We start from the raw sequence: 14,892 nt of genomic DNA on the forward strand, positions 1-14,892 counted from the left end.
AGCAGTAAATGCAGAAGTCTATTTTTCCCCCTTTCCCCTCAACCCCTTTTAATCCATGTGTTTTTCTCTTGCTGACTCAGCAACAGTCACAGTCTTTGTATTTTCACAAAGAGCTCATGAAGAGGACTTTAGGCAAACCCACCTATGCGCTTGAGGCTAGGGAATATGTTGTAAGTCTGTGTTGACAATGTGGCCAGGCTGTACAGTCGCTGCTCCAGTCACCGACCTCATTTACAACATTGCAAGAGGCGGGTAGAAAAGGCGGGCTGTCACTTTGCGGAAAGCTGGCATGTGCAGAATCAAAAAATTTAACTCAAAAACCCCCTCCAAAATAACAAAGCCTTTTTGCAGGCATTGCAGGGACCACGTGAAAGAAGGCTTGCTTTTTATTTTTAGGGTCAGAAGCAGCTCCCTTTGCTTGAACAAAACGGGAGCAAGAATTGGGTGCCAGAAGTGGGGCAGGAAAACCAGGCAGGCAAAAATTGCGTTGCCAGTGGAACTCCATTCAGGTGTGGGAGAGGACAAGCTGGGAGAATAGGCGTGGACTGCAAATCAAGTTTGCAAATTTATGGTGTTGGAAGGCCATGAAGACTATGCTGTTTAGACTTAGGAGCTAAGAATGCTTTTTCAGCCCAGGGGCTGCATTCCCTCATTGGCTGGTGGCTGCAAGCTGCATGCCAGTGGTGGGTGGGGGCCAGGTACAAAAGTAGGTGGAGCAACAGGTGTGATGCATAACTTAATGCAGTCAGCTGTATCAGAGGGTTTCCACGCACCTGTGCCTTCTCCATCCTTTCAAGGACACATTCCAGGCAGGCAAAAGCAGGGCAGGGCCAGTAAGGGGTGTGGCCTGAGGACAGTTCCAAGGGCCAAATAGAAAAGCATAGAGGGCCGTATTCGACCCAACAGCCATCCATTCCTGACTGTGAAGTGTATTCCAGTAGCGCTAAACTATGGTTTAGCATTCATTGCGTGCAAAATGGACCATTGCAACTCTTAAGGTCGCAATCTCCTATACTCTTAAGTTTCAGTGGAGGGGAGGTTGAACTGAACTTGGGTTTACTCAAAAGACATAGTTAGATGGGAATACAAAAATGTAAAATTCTTCTAAATGTTATAGGAAAATGAACTAAACTGCACAGATAACACAGATCAGGTGAAGATTTTGGTCAGGCTTTGACCTGAATAGGCAAGTTGATTTGTTATTATACCATGGTTGCAATTTTATCTATTTTGACAACCGGTGTTTAGCCAATTTTGTTGTTATCTGTAAACTCTGTAAGGATTTTGGTCAGGCTTTGACCTGAATAGATAAATCAATGAGATTCCCCAGTGGGAAGCCCACAAGCAGGACCTCATAGCAGCAGCAACACTCTCCCCGGCCGCGATTCCCAGCAAATGGGTATTTTGAAACATCCTGCCTCCAGCAGTGGCAGTAGAACATAAGAGCAGCCCTGCAGCTGGTTCAAGCCAACGGCCTACCTAGACCAGCATCACAGTGGCCAACCGGGTGTCCCAAAGGAAAACCTACAAGCAGGACCCAGGCATAACAGCAACTCCCACCTCCTGCAGTTTCCAGCAATTGGCATTCAGAAGCATTGTGAATGCTCCAACACTGGACAGTATTATCTTTGTAATTTTATCCATTTTGATTGCATTTTCTTTCTTTCTTTTTTACTTTGGATTAAAATTCTACTTCAATTTCCTATAACGTTTTGAAGCCTTTTACATATTTTTTTAAAAAATCCTACCCAATTAGTCTTTAATTTTAGTTTGGCAAGTGGAAGGTAGCACATCTTTCCTTCCTTCCTTGTTTATTTCTGAGTAGGCATGCCTTGGGTTGATTCCATTAAAAGACAACATATCCATGTCATTTTTTTAAAAAAAAATTAACCTTGACCTAAAGTTTTAAAATACTGTTCTAAAGATGATTGTCCCTAGAGAAAGCAACTTTCTTGTTATTGGTGGGTGTCAGTCTGGGACAGCTTCTTTGAACATGTACATGGCAGTACTAAGCAACTAAGGCCATTATTATTAACACTACTATTAGCAATTTATTACCCTCCCCTGACCCTAAGGTCCCAGGGTGGATTACAACAAATAAAACAACATTTTAAATCAGTTTAAAAACAACTTACAAAGATTATTACAAACAAATTAATCCGGCCACTTCATCAGCTTCTTCTGCTAGGTTCTAAACCTTGCTGGATATGGAATCGCAGGCCTGGAAGGGACCCACAGATACTGACAAACTCCCCCCCCCCCAAAAAAAAAAAACAAAAAAAAAACACAACACCAGTTGTGACAATGAAGAGGGTTCCAGCGTGGTTGGGAGGTCCTTGTGGCTTCCTGTTGCAAACTGCCAATACTGTATATTTGCAACTGGAGATGCTTCACAGGAGGATAAGGACAAGCCTTATAAAGCTAAAAACATTCTGTATTGTTATTATTATTATTATATCAGTGGGCCTCATTTCTTTGAGCTACACTTTAAACTTGGAAAGGGTTCAGAGAGATTTGTCCGAGGCTCTCAAAAGGAACTGTTGCATTGGCAAAACCAGAGACTTGGGGTTGGGGGGGGGCGGGGTAAGGCCTGTTTTGCCCGTTGTAAGTGAGAGTCATCGTTTGTGACTTATCCAATAACACATAGAACTTGCTGGCTTTTTCATGCGCTCTTGTGTGTTATTGACGCTTGTGGCTCTTAGGCTTCCTCCATCTGCTCACCGCAAATGGCTACCTTAGAATCATCCCCAGGATGCGCGCCTGAAAACGATTGACTCCTTTCCCCCTCTTCTGTTCTTTTTTTACATTTCCTAGAAATGTAATTAACTAGTAATCACCACCTCATCAGCTCCCCTGCGCTCCAGAGTCTCCAAAATTGGCTGAGTGAATATCTCAAGGTGTTGTTTTTTAATGACATCCTAAATAATGTTGTAGGGCCTACTGGTCGAAAGGCAGAGTTGAAAGGAAGGACGTATGCTTAACTGATTAATTAACAAAGCCCACCCAATGCAGCAGAAAATTAGGAACAGATGAAATTGACACATGTTACTTCCATAGTGCAGCCTTTTAACAAGGCCTCATAAATTACTACATGCCATATTGGTCCGAATATAAGCTGCACCCCCCCTCCATATAAGCTACATCCTTAAAATGAGATCTCTTAAATCTCATCTTCTTTACTGATGGGAGTGTGATTATAGGCCACACTCAGGTTTTATACAAGCCAGATTGGGGTGGCCTATACTCAGCCCAAATACTATATATGTTGTTTGATTTGAAGGATACATAAGCTTGCCTTTTCCCATCTTCTTTTCACGACATTGTAACTAGACCACCATTGTGCCTATTTTATCAACCGGGATCACCTGAAACAAGGAGTTAGTAGCTTTTTTGCCTAAGGGCGAGAGTCTAGACTGGCTGGTGATCTGAACCAAGAACTCTGAAGATCCAGTATTATATTCTCTATTCTATTCCAGATGTTGTTGGACTCCAACTCCCTGCAGCTCCAGTCACTGTGACCAATGGTTAGGGATGATGGGAGTTGTAGTCCAACATCTGAAGGGCCCTAGATTCTTCACCTCTGGTCTAAGCAGTGGGTTCCTGTTGATCTTTCAAGGAATCACAACGTTCTGCAATATATTTCAGTAGTCACTGCTCTGTCCACATCAGTGTCCTTTGAACTTGGGCTCCCAGAAGTTGTAAGACTACAACTTCCATCGTCCACCCCTACCTTAGCCCAGTGGTTAGGGATGATGGGAGATAAGAGTCCAACAACTAGGAGCCTCAGTTCAAAGAACACTGGTCTATACTGTATTGAGCCCTGACATGTAGACAGTTTTGTTTTTAACCTGGGAATTGGTGAATCATAACAGCTAAGAGACTGACTTCCAAATCTGAAAGTCCCCTTGGTCAAATCTCACGGAGAGCTTATTATTTCTTTATTTCATAAAATCTATATACTGCTTGATTGTTGTTGTTTTCTAAAAAAAACTTCAGTGGTTTACAAAAAAAGGATAAAACAATAAAATTATCACTAATAAAAATTGACAACCATATTTTAAGTCTTTCAAAAAGTTAAAATAACAGTAGACTAGAAACAGATTAAAACTTGCAAGCCGTGCTCTCGCTCTCTCTTTAGCATCAATTTTCCCATCTGCAATATGGGCATAATCATTCTCCATTCCCTTTCAGAGTTTCTATAAAGATTTACAACAAAATAATGTGTGGGGAACATTTAAAAGCTCTATGCAATCTAGTTTTGGTTTTTAAAACGTGCCATAGATTCAGAAGATCAGAAAACAAAAAACATCCCCCTGAGTCATTTGAGGCTTAATATGTTTACCTCGCTGCCCATTTTGGGGGGGGGGGCGCACGTTTTCACCAATTAGCGAATCATGCTGCTTCTGTGGCCATTTGACAAGGCTTGGGTGAGCTTTCCATTAGGCGCTTGGTTGCTGTAGTATCTAGAAACAGACCCAGTCGAAAAGCTCCTCACCTTGATCCCTCCCGTCCCTTAAAAAGCTATAGGCATGCTCTGTGCTGTGTGGCTTCCCATTTGCTGGATTTACAGCAAAATGATAGATAGTGTTTGGTTGGCTGGCCATTGTCTGGCCTTGTGGTAGTCTTGCCTCTAGAAACTCGTTCTTCCGTTGGCGCACGTAACGTTGGCATCCCCGTGCCTTATATCTGACGTAGACTGCTTTTTTTGTAGGCAAGCCGGTTTTCTCCCCTCTCTCGTTACCGCCACTGCCGTCTGTAAAATATGTACGAAATCCTCTCGACTTGTGTCATATGTGGCTCTGCTGAAGTTCACAGGGATGCTAGCATTCTGGCTGGGTGGGTGGGGTGTTAAAAGGTCTGCCAAAATTTTATGGGGCAGGGGTGGAGTAGAGGGAGGAAGCAAGCAGGTGGGTTGGGATCGTGACACTCCCTGCTTCTGCAAAGAGGGCCCTGGATTGTTTCCAGCACAGGCCCATCAAAATGGCATTGCCTCCCCATGATTTCGGGGGGAGGGGGGATTGGTTCTTTTGTGTGTTTCGAATCAATTTGATGGTCCTTTCATGATCCACCCAGGTTCTAATTCCTGGACTGGTGGATTTGTCCTCTCTGTAAGCCTGCCCCATGCCTCTGTATCTATAGTTTTGAGGGACAGGGCCGTAGCTCGGTGAGGACTAGAATCTTACTTCGTTTTAGGGGAGCCACTGTTGTGCAGTGGTGGAGTACATGCTTTGCATGCAGAAGGTCCCAGGTTCGGTCCCTAGCATCTCCAGGTAAATCTTGGAGAGGCTCCTGTCTGAAAACCAAGGGAGTCACTACTGGTCAGTGTAGACAATATTGAGCTAAATGGACCGATGGTCTGACCAAGTTTAAGGCAGGTTTCTATCCTAGCTGATCCTTTTAACTGCAGGTGTCAAGGGATTGAATCTGGGACCTTCTACATGCAAAGCATGCACAACAGTGGTTCACCTAAAATGAAACAAGATTCTAGTCCTCGTCGTTCTGAATTAAGGGCTGATTTAAACAGAAACATAGGAAGCTGCCTTACCCAGAGCCAGACCATTGATCTGTCTACCTGCAGGTTCCAGAAATTAAACCTGGGACCTTCTGCACGCCAGGCAGCTGCTCTTCCGCTGAACTACGGCTCTCCTCTAATAACTGTAGTAGCAGAAACATTTAAAAATGCATCATGTTAGGAAGAGCTGCCCTTTGAAAAGGTGTATATTAGGGGAGTTTGCTTTCCCAAAACCATATATTAGGAGAAATTTGCAGACTAATTTTCTCGAGGACATTTTTTTAAAATTGCAAACGGGTCTAGAATTGTGGAGCATTGAACTTAAGTTTGGATAAACGAGAAACAAAGATATCCTAAAATTCACCAATTTGTCCATCCATACTTGAGACACTTCCTTGTGCTCCCACTCCACCCTCTGATAATGCAGTTAGAATCATAGAATTGGAAGGAACCTCAAGTGTCATCTAGTCCAACTCTCCAATGCAGGAATTGCTTAGCAATCCACTCCAGAATAAGAGGCAAACACTTTTAGAAACGGGCAATAGACGTTTCCCTTGTTCTCAGCAAAACAGCTAAAAGCAATATGTAGTCACTTTTTCACTGTGCACAGCCAAAAGTCAAGCACTTAAAAAATAAAAAATAAAAATTACTTATCCGAGCCTGCAGACAAAACAGCAGGCCGTTGGTAACGTTTCTTACCCAGCTCTCGTGAACTTTTGCACAGATGTGCGACAAACGCAGTGTCCCATTTTCACAAGCCGTGTGAGGAGTGTGTGTGACTGTGTGTATAGACGTGCATCATTTGATTATAACCTTGGAACAGGTCGAAGTTCCACTCCTTCTGATATGCCTTTGTGTTTTTTCCCCCTCTTTCTCTTTCTCCTCCTCTACTTCTCCGTTCTTACATGAAGCTTTCTCTCAAGCTGGTAAGCACAACCGCAGCAAATGTTCTTTCGCGTCTGTGTTTTGCAATCACAATTTTTTGTCCGCGTCAGTTGCAGCCCATCTTGAGCGAGCACCCCTGAAATTAACTCAGATTTTCTGTTGTCTCTTTTCTGTGTGTGTTTTTGTTGTTGTTTTGCTTTGATATTTTATCAGATAACTCTGAATATGCAGGTCTGGAATCTAATGGAGGTGATCCGGTTTTAATGATTATACTGAGCTGCTAAAAAATAATAACTCTTTAATTTTAGTAGTTTAGTACTTTAATTATTAGGTGTGCGGTTTTAAAAAATGCAATCTGAGGTTGTAAAAATGTAGTAGGATTTTTTTTATAAAAAAATATATTTTTCATTGGGTTATCAAAATAGAATGATTTTCAGTGTAACAAGCAATCACATAGCATTATAATTATTTATCTATGATAAAATCAAATGAAGTAAAGATGATTCCTGCTTTGATCTGTTGCTGCATCTGATATAATGCATGAAATATTCATTTAGCCTTGGTTGCAAAGATATTTGGTATCAAAGTAAAAAAAAGAAAGTGTTGGTGGTTCAGTAAATTACAGACAAGAACCCAGATAATTCAAATGGTGTAGTGTGTGTGTGTGTGTGTGTGTGTGTGTATTTTTGTGTGTGTGAAAGAGAGAGATCTCACACTTTCTATGTCAAGTCACAAAGATCCTAAGGTGGAAAGTCTAGATCAATGGATCCCAAACTTTTTCATCCCTCCTCCTTTGGTTCCATGCCCTCATTCCCATGCCCCCTACCCTATAAAAAGCATTATTCAGAATAGTGGTTGGCACAACATGCAATAATAATTAATTGCACATTTATTCAAAATCCAGTTAAAACTGTTTGGTTTAATTAATTCAACACAGCAGATGAACTTTTTTTCAATGATACTAGCTTTTCAAAGTCTGGTAATCATTTAGCAAGGGTCTTAGGTACAACACTTATTTAATTAAGGTATTTCACTTTTCAGTAAATTCTTAACACAATGGGTGGGCTTGATGAAGTGATACCAGTTTCCCAATGTCTGGTTGCAAGTCGCTTAGCAGGAGTCTTAAATCACTAGCTCCAGCTGCCCCTTTGCCTCTTCACATTCCCTAGATAACCCCACTGTTCCCCCAACCAGGGGCAGTACTGCACACCACGGGAACCACTGGTCTAGATTCAAGAACACGCAGCACATATGGATCCTGATCCCAACATGTATTTCTAGCCCCCAGGCCGTTGTGTGGGGAATGGTCAGCCAGCCCTGATACTGAATTTTTTGGGATCCTTGTCTGTTCTTCACTGAGATCAGCTTCAACCACCGCTCTGATAATTCCAGTGACTGGCCACAAAGCATTTCCGTGTTTGGGTGTTGATATTCATTGGTCAGTGGCAAACTACGTTTTTCAGCCTTTACACAATCGTACCTCAGAACAACTAACGCCTTGTAATCAAACACCCATCGATCCCAACTAAAAACGTTAACTCCATTTAATTTCAAAACTAGTAGTGATAGTGGAATGAAGTTTCTTACAGATATTAATCTGAAATCCTGAATCAGATAACAAAGGGTGGGGTTTGCTTCAAGATACGGTGCTGGAGAACCCATAAGCTTGGGGAATACAAAGGTTTTGATCACCATACTATTTATGAGGTTGTTCATTGGATTTTATGCCCTGGCTTTAACCTTGTTCACGACCTTTTCAGCTTGGCCAGAGTCTGGTCATTTAATAATATTAATTGGAATAAAGGCATCTTAGTGGATTAATCCCATGAGCTTTAGTTGCCAATAAATTTGTCTCAACTGAAACTGGTATGATTAAGCAATTAAGCAATTAAATTTGCTTATGAATGAAACTGATGGAGTATTGCCAGCTATTGCATTACTTAGAGCAGACCCACTAAAATGAATGGAGCCGAGTTTGCCGTGTTTATTAATTTCAGTAGGTTTACTCTGAGTAGAACTAAAATAGGATATGAACCAATAGTTCTGATGCAAAGCATGCTTCCCTGGTCCATGCGTCTGCCATCGATGGCATCACCTCAGAAGAGGCACCCACTGCTGATTGCCTCTCAAGAAGCTGATTAGTCTCTCCAGATTACTCTCTCTAGTATTATTATTTTCTTTCTCTCTGTCCTTTTAATAGCAAACTCAAGTGGTGAGGGATGACAGGACGGGAGCCAAAACAGGCCTTCAGGTGGCTCAGGGGAATTCCCCTAGTGTCTCCATACGCACCCTCCAAAAAAAGAAGGAACAAAAATCTTTTAAAACTATATTGTCCTGGATTATCTCTGGATAGACAGGCAAATTAGTCGAAAAGGAGCTGGTGGATTATTTACAGCTAAATAAAAGTACATCCAAACGAACTGGGAGTTATAATCCAAAACATCCAGAGGCTGCCAGGCTGAGGAAGGCAAAAGCAAGTATGTAAAATCAAGAGGTGTTATCACCCCCCTCACACCCCTCCAAGAGGCATTCCTACAGGTCAGGGGCCTGCTCCAGTCCAGCAGAAGGACTGGAGAATGGGGTGGCACAGGGGCAGTGAGAGGCACGGCCTGCAAGGAGTCCCGTGGGCCAGTTGGAGACGACCATAGGGCCAGAGATTCGGCCCACGCACCAGAGATTCCTCACCCTTCGCGTTTACTGTGGGGAACAATGCCCCTGTCACACCGCCTTCATTCTCTGAAAGAAACAACAACAATTGTCTGCCTCCAGCCAGTGGCAGGGCTAAGTGGGCTGTTGTTCTGATGCCAAACTAGAGCAGCGCCTCATCATGAGAGGGTTTCTGTTTTCTTGCCCTAAACAGAGCCACCATTTAAATCAATTTCAGGCTAGGCTATAGCAAGAACGTGCCTGATCACTTCCATCCTTGACGAAACCCTTGCAAGGGGCTGTCCTTCACCCCTTAGACTAGTGAGGACCCTCTGGGTCTCCAAAAACTGGGATATTCCTTGATGGGCCGAAATTTACAGACCTCTCTTTCTCCCTCTCCCCCCATCCCACCTTGCTCCCTCCTCTTTGACCGCTACTCTGGCATGTCTAGGGTGGCGGACCAGAGGACTTCAGCAATCTGCCCCCTGAGCAAAGAAGAAAGAAGCTGCAGCAAAAGGTGGACGAGCTGAACAGGGACATCCAAAAGGAAATGGATCAAAGGTATGTTTGGCAGGAACACAGAAAGAAGAACTTGTGGCTCAGTGGCACTTGGTTTACAATCAGGAGGTCCCAGGACAAAGTGCAGAGGACTGTCCTTGAATCTCCCATTTCTTGGACCCCAGAGCAGGGGAATAAAACAGTTTCAGCCCTGGAGTGGTTCACTTGGCAAGCAAGAGGCATCTGGCAGGGCCGTGGCTGTCTGGGCAGCTTGGTCTTCTGTTCCAGGAACTTCCCTTCTTCAGATGCCCATCCTGCACCCTGGTCACTAGCACACACTCTGTAGAAATGTGCAAGCAGGATTTCTGCCCCCCAGCAAGCTGGGAGATTTCAGAAAGGTGCCAGAAAGCCAGGCCAGTCGCTATCATTTGCCCTAACCTACCTCACTAGGTTGTTGAAGGAAAGGGACCAGCCAAATGCATCTCTGATTATGCTTTGCATTCAGAAGATCCTGGGTTAAATCTCCAGTGGCATCTCCAGGTATGCCCGGGAATGTCCCCTTCATGAAAACTTGGAGAGCCTCAGCTACCAGTCAGTGTAGACAATGCTGAGCTAGATAGACCACCAATGGTATAAGTCGAAATATATTAAAAAATTTAAAAATTGTCCAGTAGCACCTTAGAGACCAACTAAGTTTGTTCTTGGTATAAGCTTTCGTGTGCATGCACACTTCTTCAGATACCATGTACACCATGCACCATCCACGTACACCATGCACATGAAAGCTTATACCCAGAACAAACTTAGTTGGTCTCTAAGGTGCTACTGGACAATTTTTTTTTATTTTTTTTATATATTTCGACTGCGTCAGACCAACACGGCTACCTACCTGAATCGGTATAAGTCAACTTCCTGTGTTCCTGTTTCTTTGAGCCTTTTATTCAGAACCATGAGGACTAGCATCTATCTTTATTTTTAAGAGAAAGGGCCATAATTCAGGGATCAGAGCACCTGTTGTGAAGAGGAATATAAGATAGGAAACTACCTGCTAGCGAAGATGTATCTTTGGGGGCATATCTTGAGCAGACTGGATCTCGCAACACCTCATGATCCCAGCTTTTGGTAGTGGGGGAGTATGCAATTTAATTATTTACTTACATGCTATTTTTATTGCATTTCCATCCCACCTTTTTCTCCAAGGAGTTCAAGGTGGCCTACATGATTCTCTCCCTCATTTAATCCCCACAACAACCCTGTGAGGTGGGCTAGGCTGAGAGGCAGTAACTGACCCAAGGTCACCCAGTGAGCTTCATGGCCAAGTGGGCGCAGAATTTGAACCCTGGTCTTCCAGGTCCTAGTCTGACACACTCTTAATCGCCACATCACCCTGGCTTTCACGCAGATGTGCTCTTTAAATTTTTGTTTTTTGAGGAGCGGGGCGCACTCTAGCCTCCCAGTCCCTGATATGCTTTCTTTGTTCCTTGCAGAGATGCCTTAACGAAAATGAAAGACGTCTACATCAAGAACCCGCAGATGGGAGATGCAGCCAGTGTGGATCTCAAGCTGGCCGAGCTGGCCCAAAACCTGGAGAAGCTGCGTCTGGAAGCCCAGAAATTCGAGGTATGGGAAACAGCTTTGAATTTGAAGACAGCAAAGGGAACAATGATACTTTAGGACAGTGAAGGGAAAACCTGTGACCCCGGGATATTGCTGAACTACATCTCTCATCATCCCTGGACCATTGGGCATGCTGGCTGCAGGGGCTGATGAGAGATGGGGTCCAACAAATGTATAGGGGCGACCAGACCCCTGATCCAAGAAGAGGCATCCTCCTCTCTCATAATGGAATGCCTCATTAGGGACTGGCATTCTTCCACCCCTTGCCTTCCCATTCCCAGTGGGGAACCATGATCCAAGAAGAGGGATTTCCCCTGGAGAGAGGGCCCTAGCTCAGTGGCTAGAGCATCTGTCTGAAACACTGGAGAGTCAATGTGGACAGTAGTGATCTAGAAGCACAAGTGGTCTGAGTATAAGGCAGTTTGCTTTGTTCCTGTGTTACTAGGAACAGTTCACTGTCAGTAAGCCTGTTTGAAGCTGCCTGTTTCTAGCTGGTGCTTGGATTCAAACTGCACCTGTAGACAGGCATTTGCAAATGGAAAGCTTTGGGGTGTCTGCATAAGGAAAACAAGTGTCCAAACTGCTCTTGCAAATAGCAAAGCAGTGCTTGCTGTCAGTCCCACCCACCTGGCCCATGAGTGAGGTCAGAATCCAGCCTAGATGCTGCCATCAACAAGGCCACTTCCCCCTTCAATCTCTGACCTGCCCTGTTAGAAGGAGATCTTAACTATCAGGCTTTCTTTAAAAAACAAAACAAAACATTTTTTATATTAACTTTTCAAATTCTGCAAATTCTTTTAAACAACCGCCAGAACAAATCTCTTACCTCCATTGACTTCCCATCCACCCACGATGTTCTTTTCTTACCTTATAAAGCAGCTATATTACTTACATTTTACCCTTAACTGAGTGTCAGGATTATGTAGGATAAGCTGGCCCCAACCCATTGTGGACTGAGATTTAGTTTCACTCCTTTCCCACCACAGGGCTGGCTAGCTGAGGTAGAAGGCCGGTTGCCTGCACGTACTGAGCCAGCACGCCGCCAAAGCGGGATGTATGAGCCTCAGAACACCTTGACTGTCAACAACTGCGCCCAGGATCGCGAGAGGTACAGTATCTGTATTACACGGTGTCCGTTCAGCAACCTTGGGCTGCCATTTTTGCTCGAGACCCTCTCAGGTTACTTCTGTGCTAAGAATTCGTACCTACACTACCCTCGCATCCCTCGAATCTCAAAAGACACCTAAACACTCATCTCATGAACAATTGCTTGCTTTTATGTGCAGGGAGAATCCAGATGCGATTTCTGCCATTTCCCACACAGCTAGACTGGGGTAGAGGCTCTGCCTGTCCATTTAGAGAGCCAATGGCCACTAGGCTAGCTAGACCACTAAACTGAGCTGATGGTATGAACCAGCCGTGCCAGTTCACTATGGAAAAACATACCACCCCTCCTTTCTGCCCCTCCATTTCTCATGCACAAATTAGGCGTCCCAGAGTAGGGGTAAGAGAGCCTATTGGAGGAGAAGGGCAGCTAGCCCTAATGGCTATGCTCTGCCTCCTCAGTTGGAGCCAGTGATGCTTCTGAATACCAGTTGTTGGAAGGCATAGGAAGGAAGAGTCCTCCTGCGCTCGGGTTCTGGGTTTCCCTTTGTGTCATCTGGCCGGCCACTGTGAGAATAGGATGCTGGATTCAGTGGGCCACTGGCCTGGTGCAGCCCGGCTCTTCTGCTCTTCTGCCCCCCCTGCTTCCAGATACCAGGTGCTGGAACCCCAGGAGGGGAGAGTGCTGCTCTTGTGCCCAAATCCTGCTTGCTGGTTTCCCACAGGGACCTGGTCAGCAGCTGCTGTGAGAACAGGGTGCTTGGCTAGATAGGCCAGTGGTCTGATCCAGCAGGCGCTCCTTATATTCTTACGGGTTGGTAGGACACAGTAGCCCTGTGTGTACCTTAACTTATGTGTATCATGTTCACGGCATCAAGCCAGCTTCAGCAACTGCACTTCCACCAGTTATCAAGCAGACATGATCCTGAGCACAGCAGCTCACTCTCACAGCTCCCAGGAAAACTTCCCAGCAGCTAGTGGCCCTTGGAGGGGAACTCTGGGGCTCTTTTCTCCCCCCATACACCCTGCCCTGAATCTGTTGCCCAAGCAAGACAATTCCCTTCCCTCTCTAGCTTCTGCTACTGCTGTTTCAGCCAGTGCTGGTTCTTACTACACAGCTCCCCCCTCTGGCTCTAGGTGGGAAAGCAGCAGCAGAGTACTAGAGCTTCTTGGCCAATCTTTATATGAGGGATGGGTGGACAAATAAATCTGTCCCTCCCAAGTTATTCATTCTGCAACAATTTCTGCATTCTTTTTTTAAAAAGAAAAAAAAGCTTTTCGTAAATTGAATCGGTATTTTCTTGGGGATTTTTCTTAATAAATCATATTGTTGCATGCCGTTTCAACCAGTATATGTGTTTTTTTGCAAGTGATTTTCCCTGGCGAATTACGTTTTTTGTGTTGCTTTTATCTGCTCTGCTAAATGGTGTACCTGCAAAATACGATTCAGGAAAGGTCGATCATACACGTGACAGGGCGGCAGCCTTGCATGTGGAAGATCCTGGAAGCATCGATCCTAGAAGGATCCCCTGGAAGAACAGGGGAGAGACTCTTTCCTGAAACCATGGCGAACTGCTGCCAATCAGTGTTAGGCAGCACTGAGCCAGATGGATCAATAGTCTCACTAAGTGCAAGGCAGCTTCCAGTACAATTCAACCTTTTATTCTGAACTATGAGGACTAGAATCTTGCCTCGCTGTAGCTCAGCGGTAGTGCAACTGCTTTGCATGCAGAAGGTTCCACCTTCAGTCCCTGGCATCTTCAGATACGGCCGGGGATTACTTTGGGCTGAAATCTGAAGAGCCATTGCTAGTCAGTGTCAAACAATGCTGAGATGGATGGGCCTGTGCCGTCCTTCTTGGTGTAAGGCAACTTCCAAGTCTGCTATATAATGACGCTGGCAGACCAGCGTCGCCTCCTCCCTCCCTGGCCCTCTAAGCCTGTCGCTATAGTTGCTGTGTTTCTTTTCCTGTGTTGAGCAGTCCAGATGGCAGTTACACAGAGGAGCCGAGCCAGGAAAGTGAGGTGAAAGTGCCGGCACCGGAGTTTGACGATGAGTTTGACGATGAGGAACCGCTTCCCACGATCGGGACGTGCAAAGCTCTGTATACCTTTGAAGGTACGTCCCAGATCCCTCAGGGCCAGGTGCAGTTTGTGGCCAAGGGGTCCCACTGTGGCCAGGTGCAGTTCCTGAATGTGGCCAAGGGGTTGCACCGTGGCACGTGCAAACAGACGTGAGGGGGAACCCAGGGACCACCACCCATACCTTTATATTTGAGGATCTTTGGCACATACACAACAGCCCCCAAGTCACACATGTGCCATTGCAAAAAGGCTTCCAGATGCTTCATAGGAAGTGTGGTGTAGTGGTTAGAGTGTTGGATTAGGACCTGGGAGACCAGGGTTCAATGAAGCTGAGTCACTGCCCCACCTCACAGGGCTGTTTTGGGGATTAAATGAGGAGGGAGGGGACCACGTTTGCCATCTTGAACTCCTTGGAAGGAAAGGTGGGATAGAATTGAAATAGATGGTAGATAAATAAATAAATGTTGTGGGTGCTTTTATCGTTTTAAAGAAAAGAAAAAGAGAGAGAGAGAGAGAGAGAAATCCGCGGGAAACACTAGTCCTAAT

At 44.9% G+C, this 14,892-nt stretch overlaps 1 protein-coding gene across 25 annotated transcripts in view; it reads left to right on the top strand.

Moving 5' to 3' along the window:
- Positions 1-14,892, top strand: part of FNBP1 (formin binding protein 1) — a 114,560-nt gene that overhangs the window by 89,350 nt on the left and 10,318 nt on the right. For 8 of the 25 annotated variants that reach the window (XR_014507206.1, XM_083423674.1, XM_083423676.1 and 5 more), the window contains exons 11-17: positions 81-170; positions 6,424-6,438; positions 6,611-6,646; positions 9,495-9,604; positions 11,029-11,161; positions 12,145-12,266; positions 14,241-14,380. Coding sequence is in view for 23 of the 25 variants with exons in the window: in XM_083423674.1 (XP_083279800.1) it covers positions 81-170; positions 6,424-6,438; positions 6,611-6,646; positions 9,495-9,604; positions 11,029-11,161; positions 12,145-12,266; positions 14,241-14,380 (646 nt within the window). In the remaining 2 variants the exon portion in view is untranslated. The remainder of the gene's footprint in view (positions 1-80; positions 171-6,423; positions 6,439-6,610; positions 6,647-9,494; positions 9,605-11,028; positions 11,162-12,144; positions 12,267-14,240; positions 14,381-14,892) is intronic. The other 17 variants (XM_083423669.1, XM_083423667.1, XM_083423657.1 and 14 more) reach the window with 6 other exon arrangements.

The sequence above is a fragment of the Podarcis tiliguerta genome (assembly GCF_965153285.1).
Source record: "Podarcis tiliguerta genome assembly, chromosome: Z".
In the NCBI taxonomy this organism is placed as follows: domain Eukaryota; kingdom Metazoa; phylum Chordata; class Lepidosauria; order Squamata; family Lacertidae; genus Podarcis; species Podarcis tiliguerta.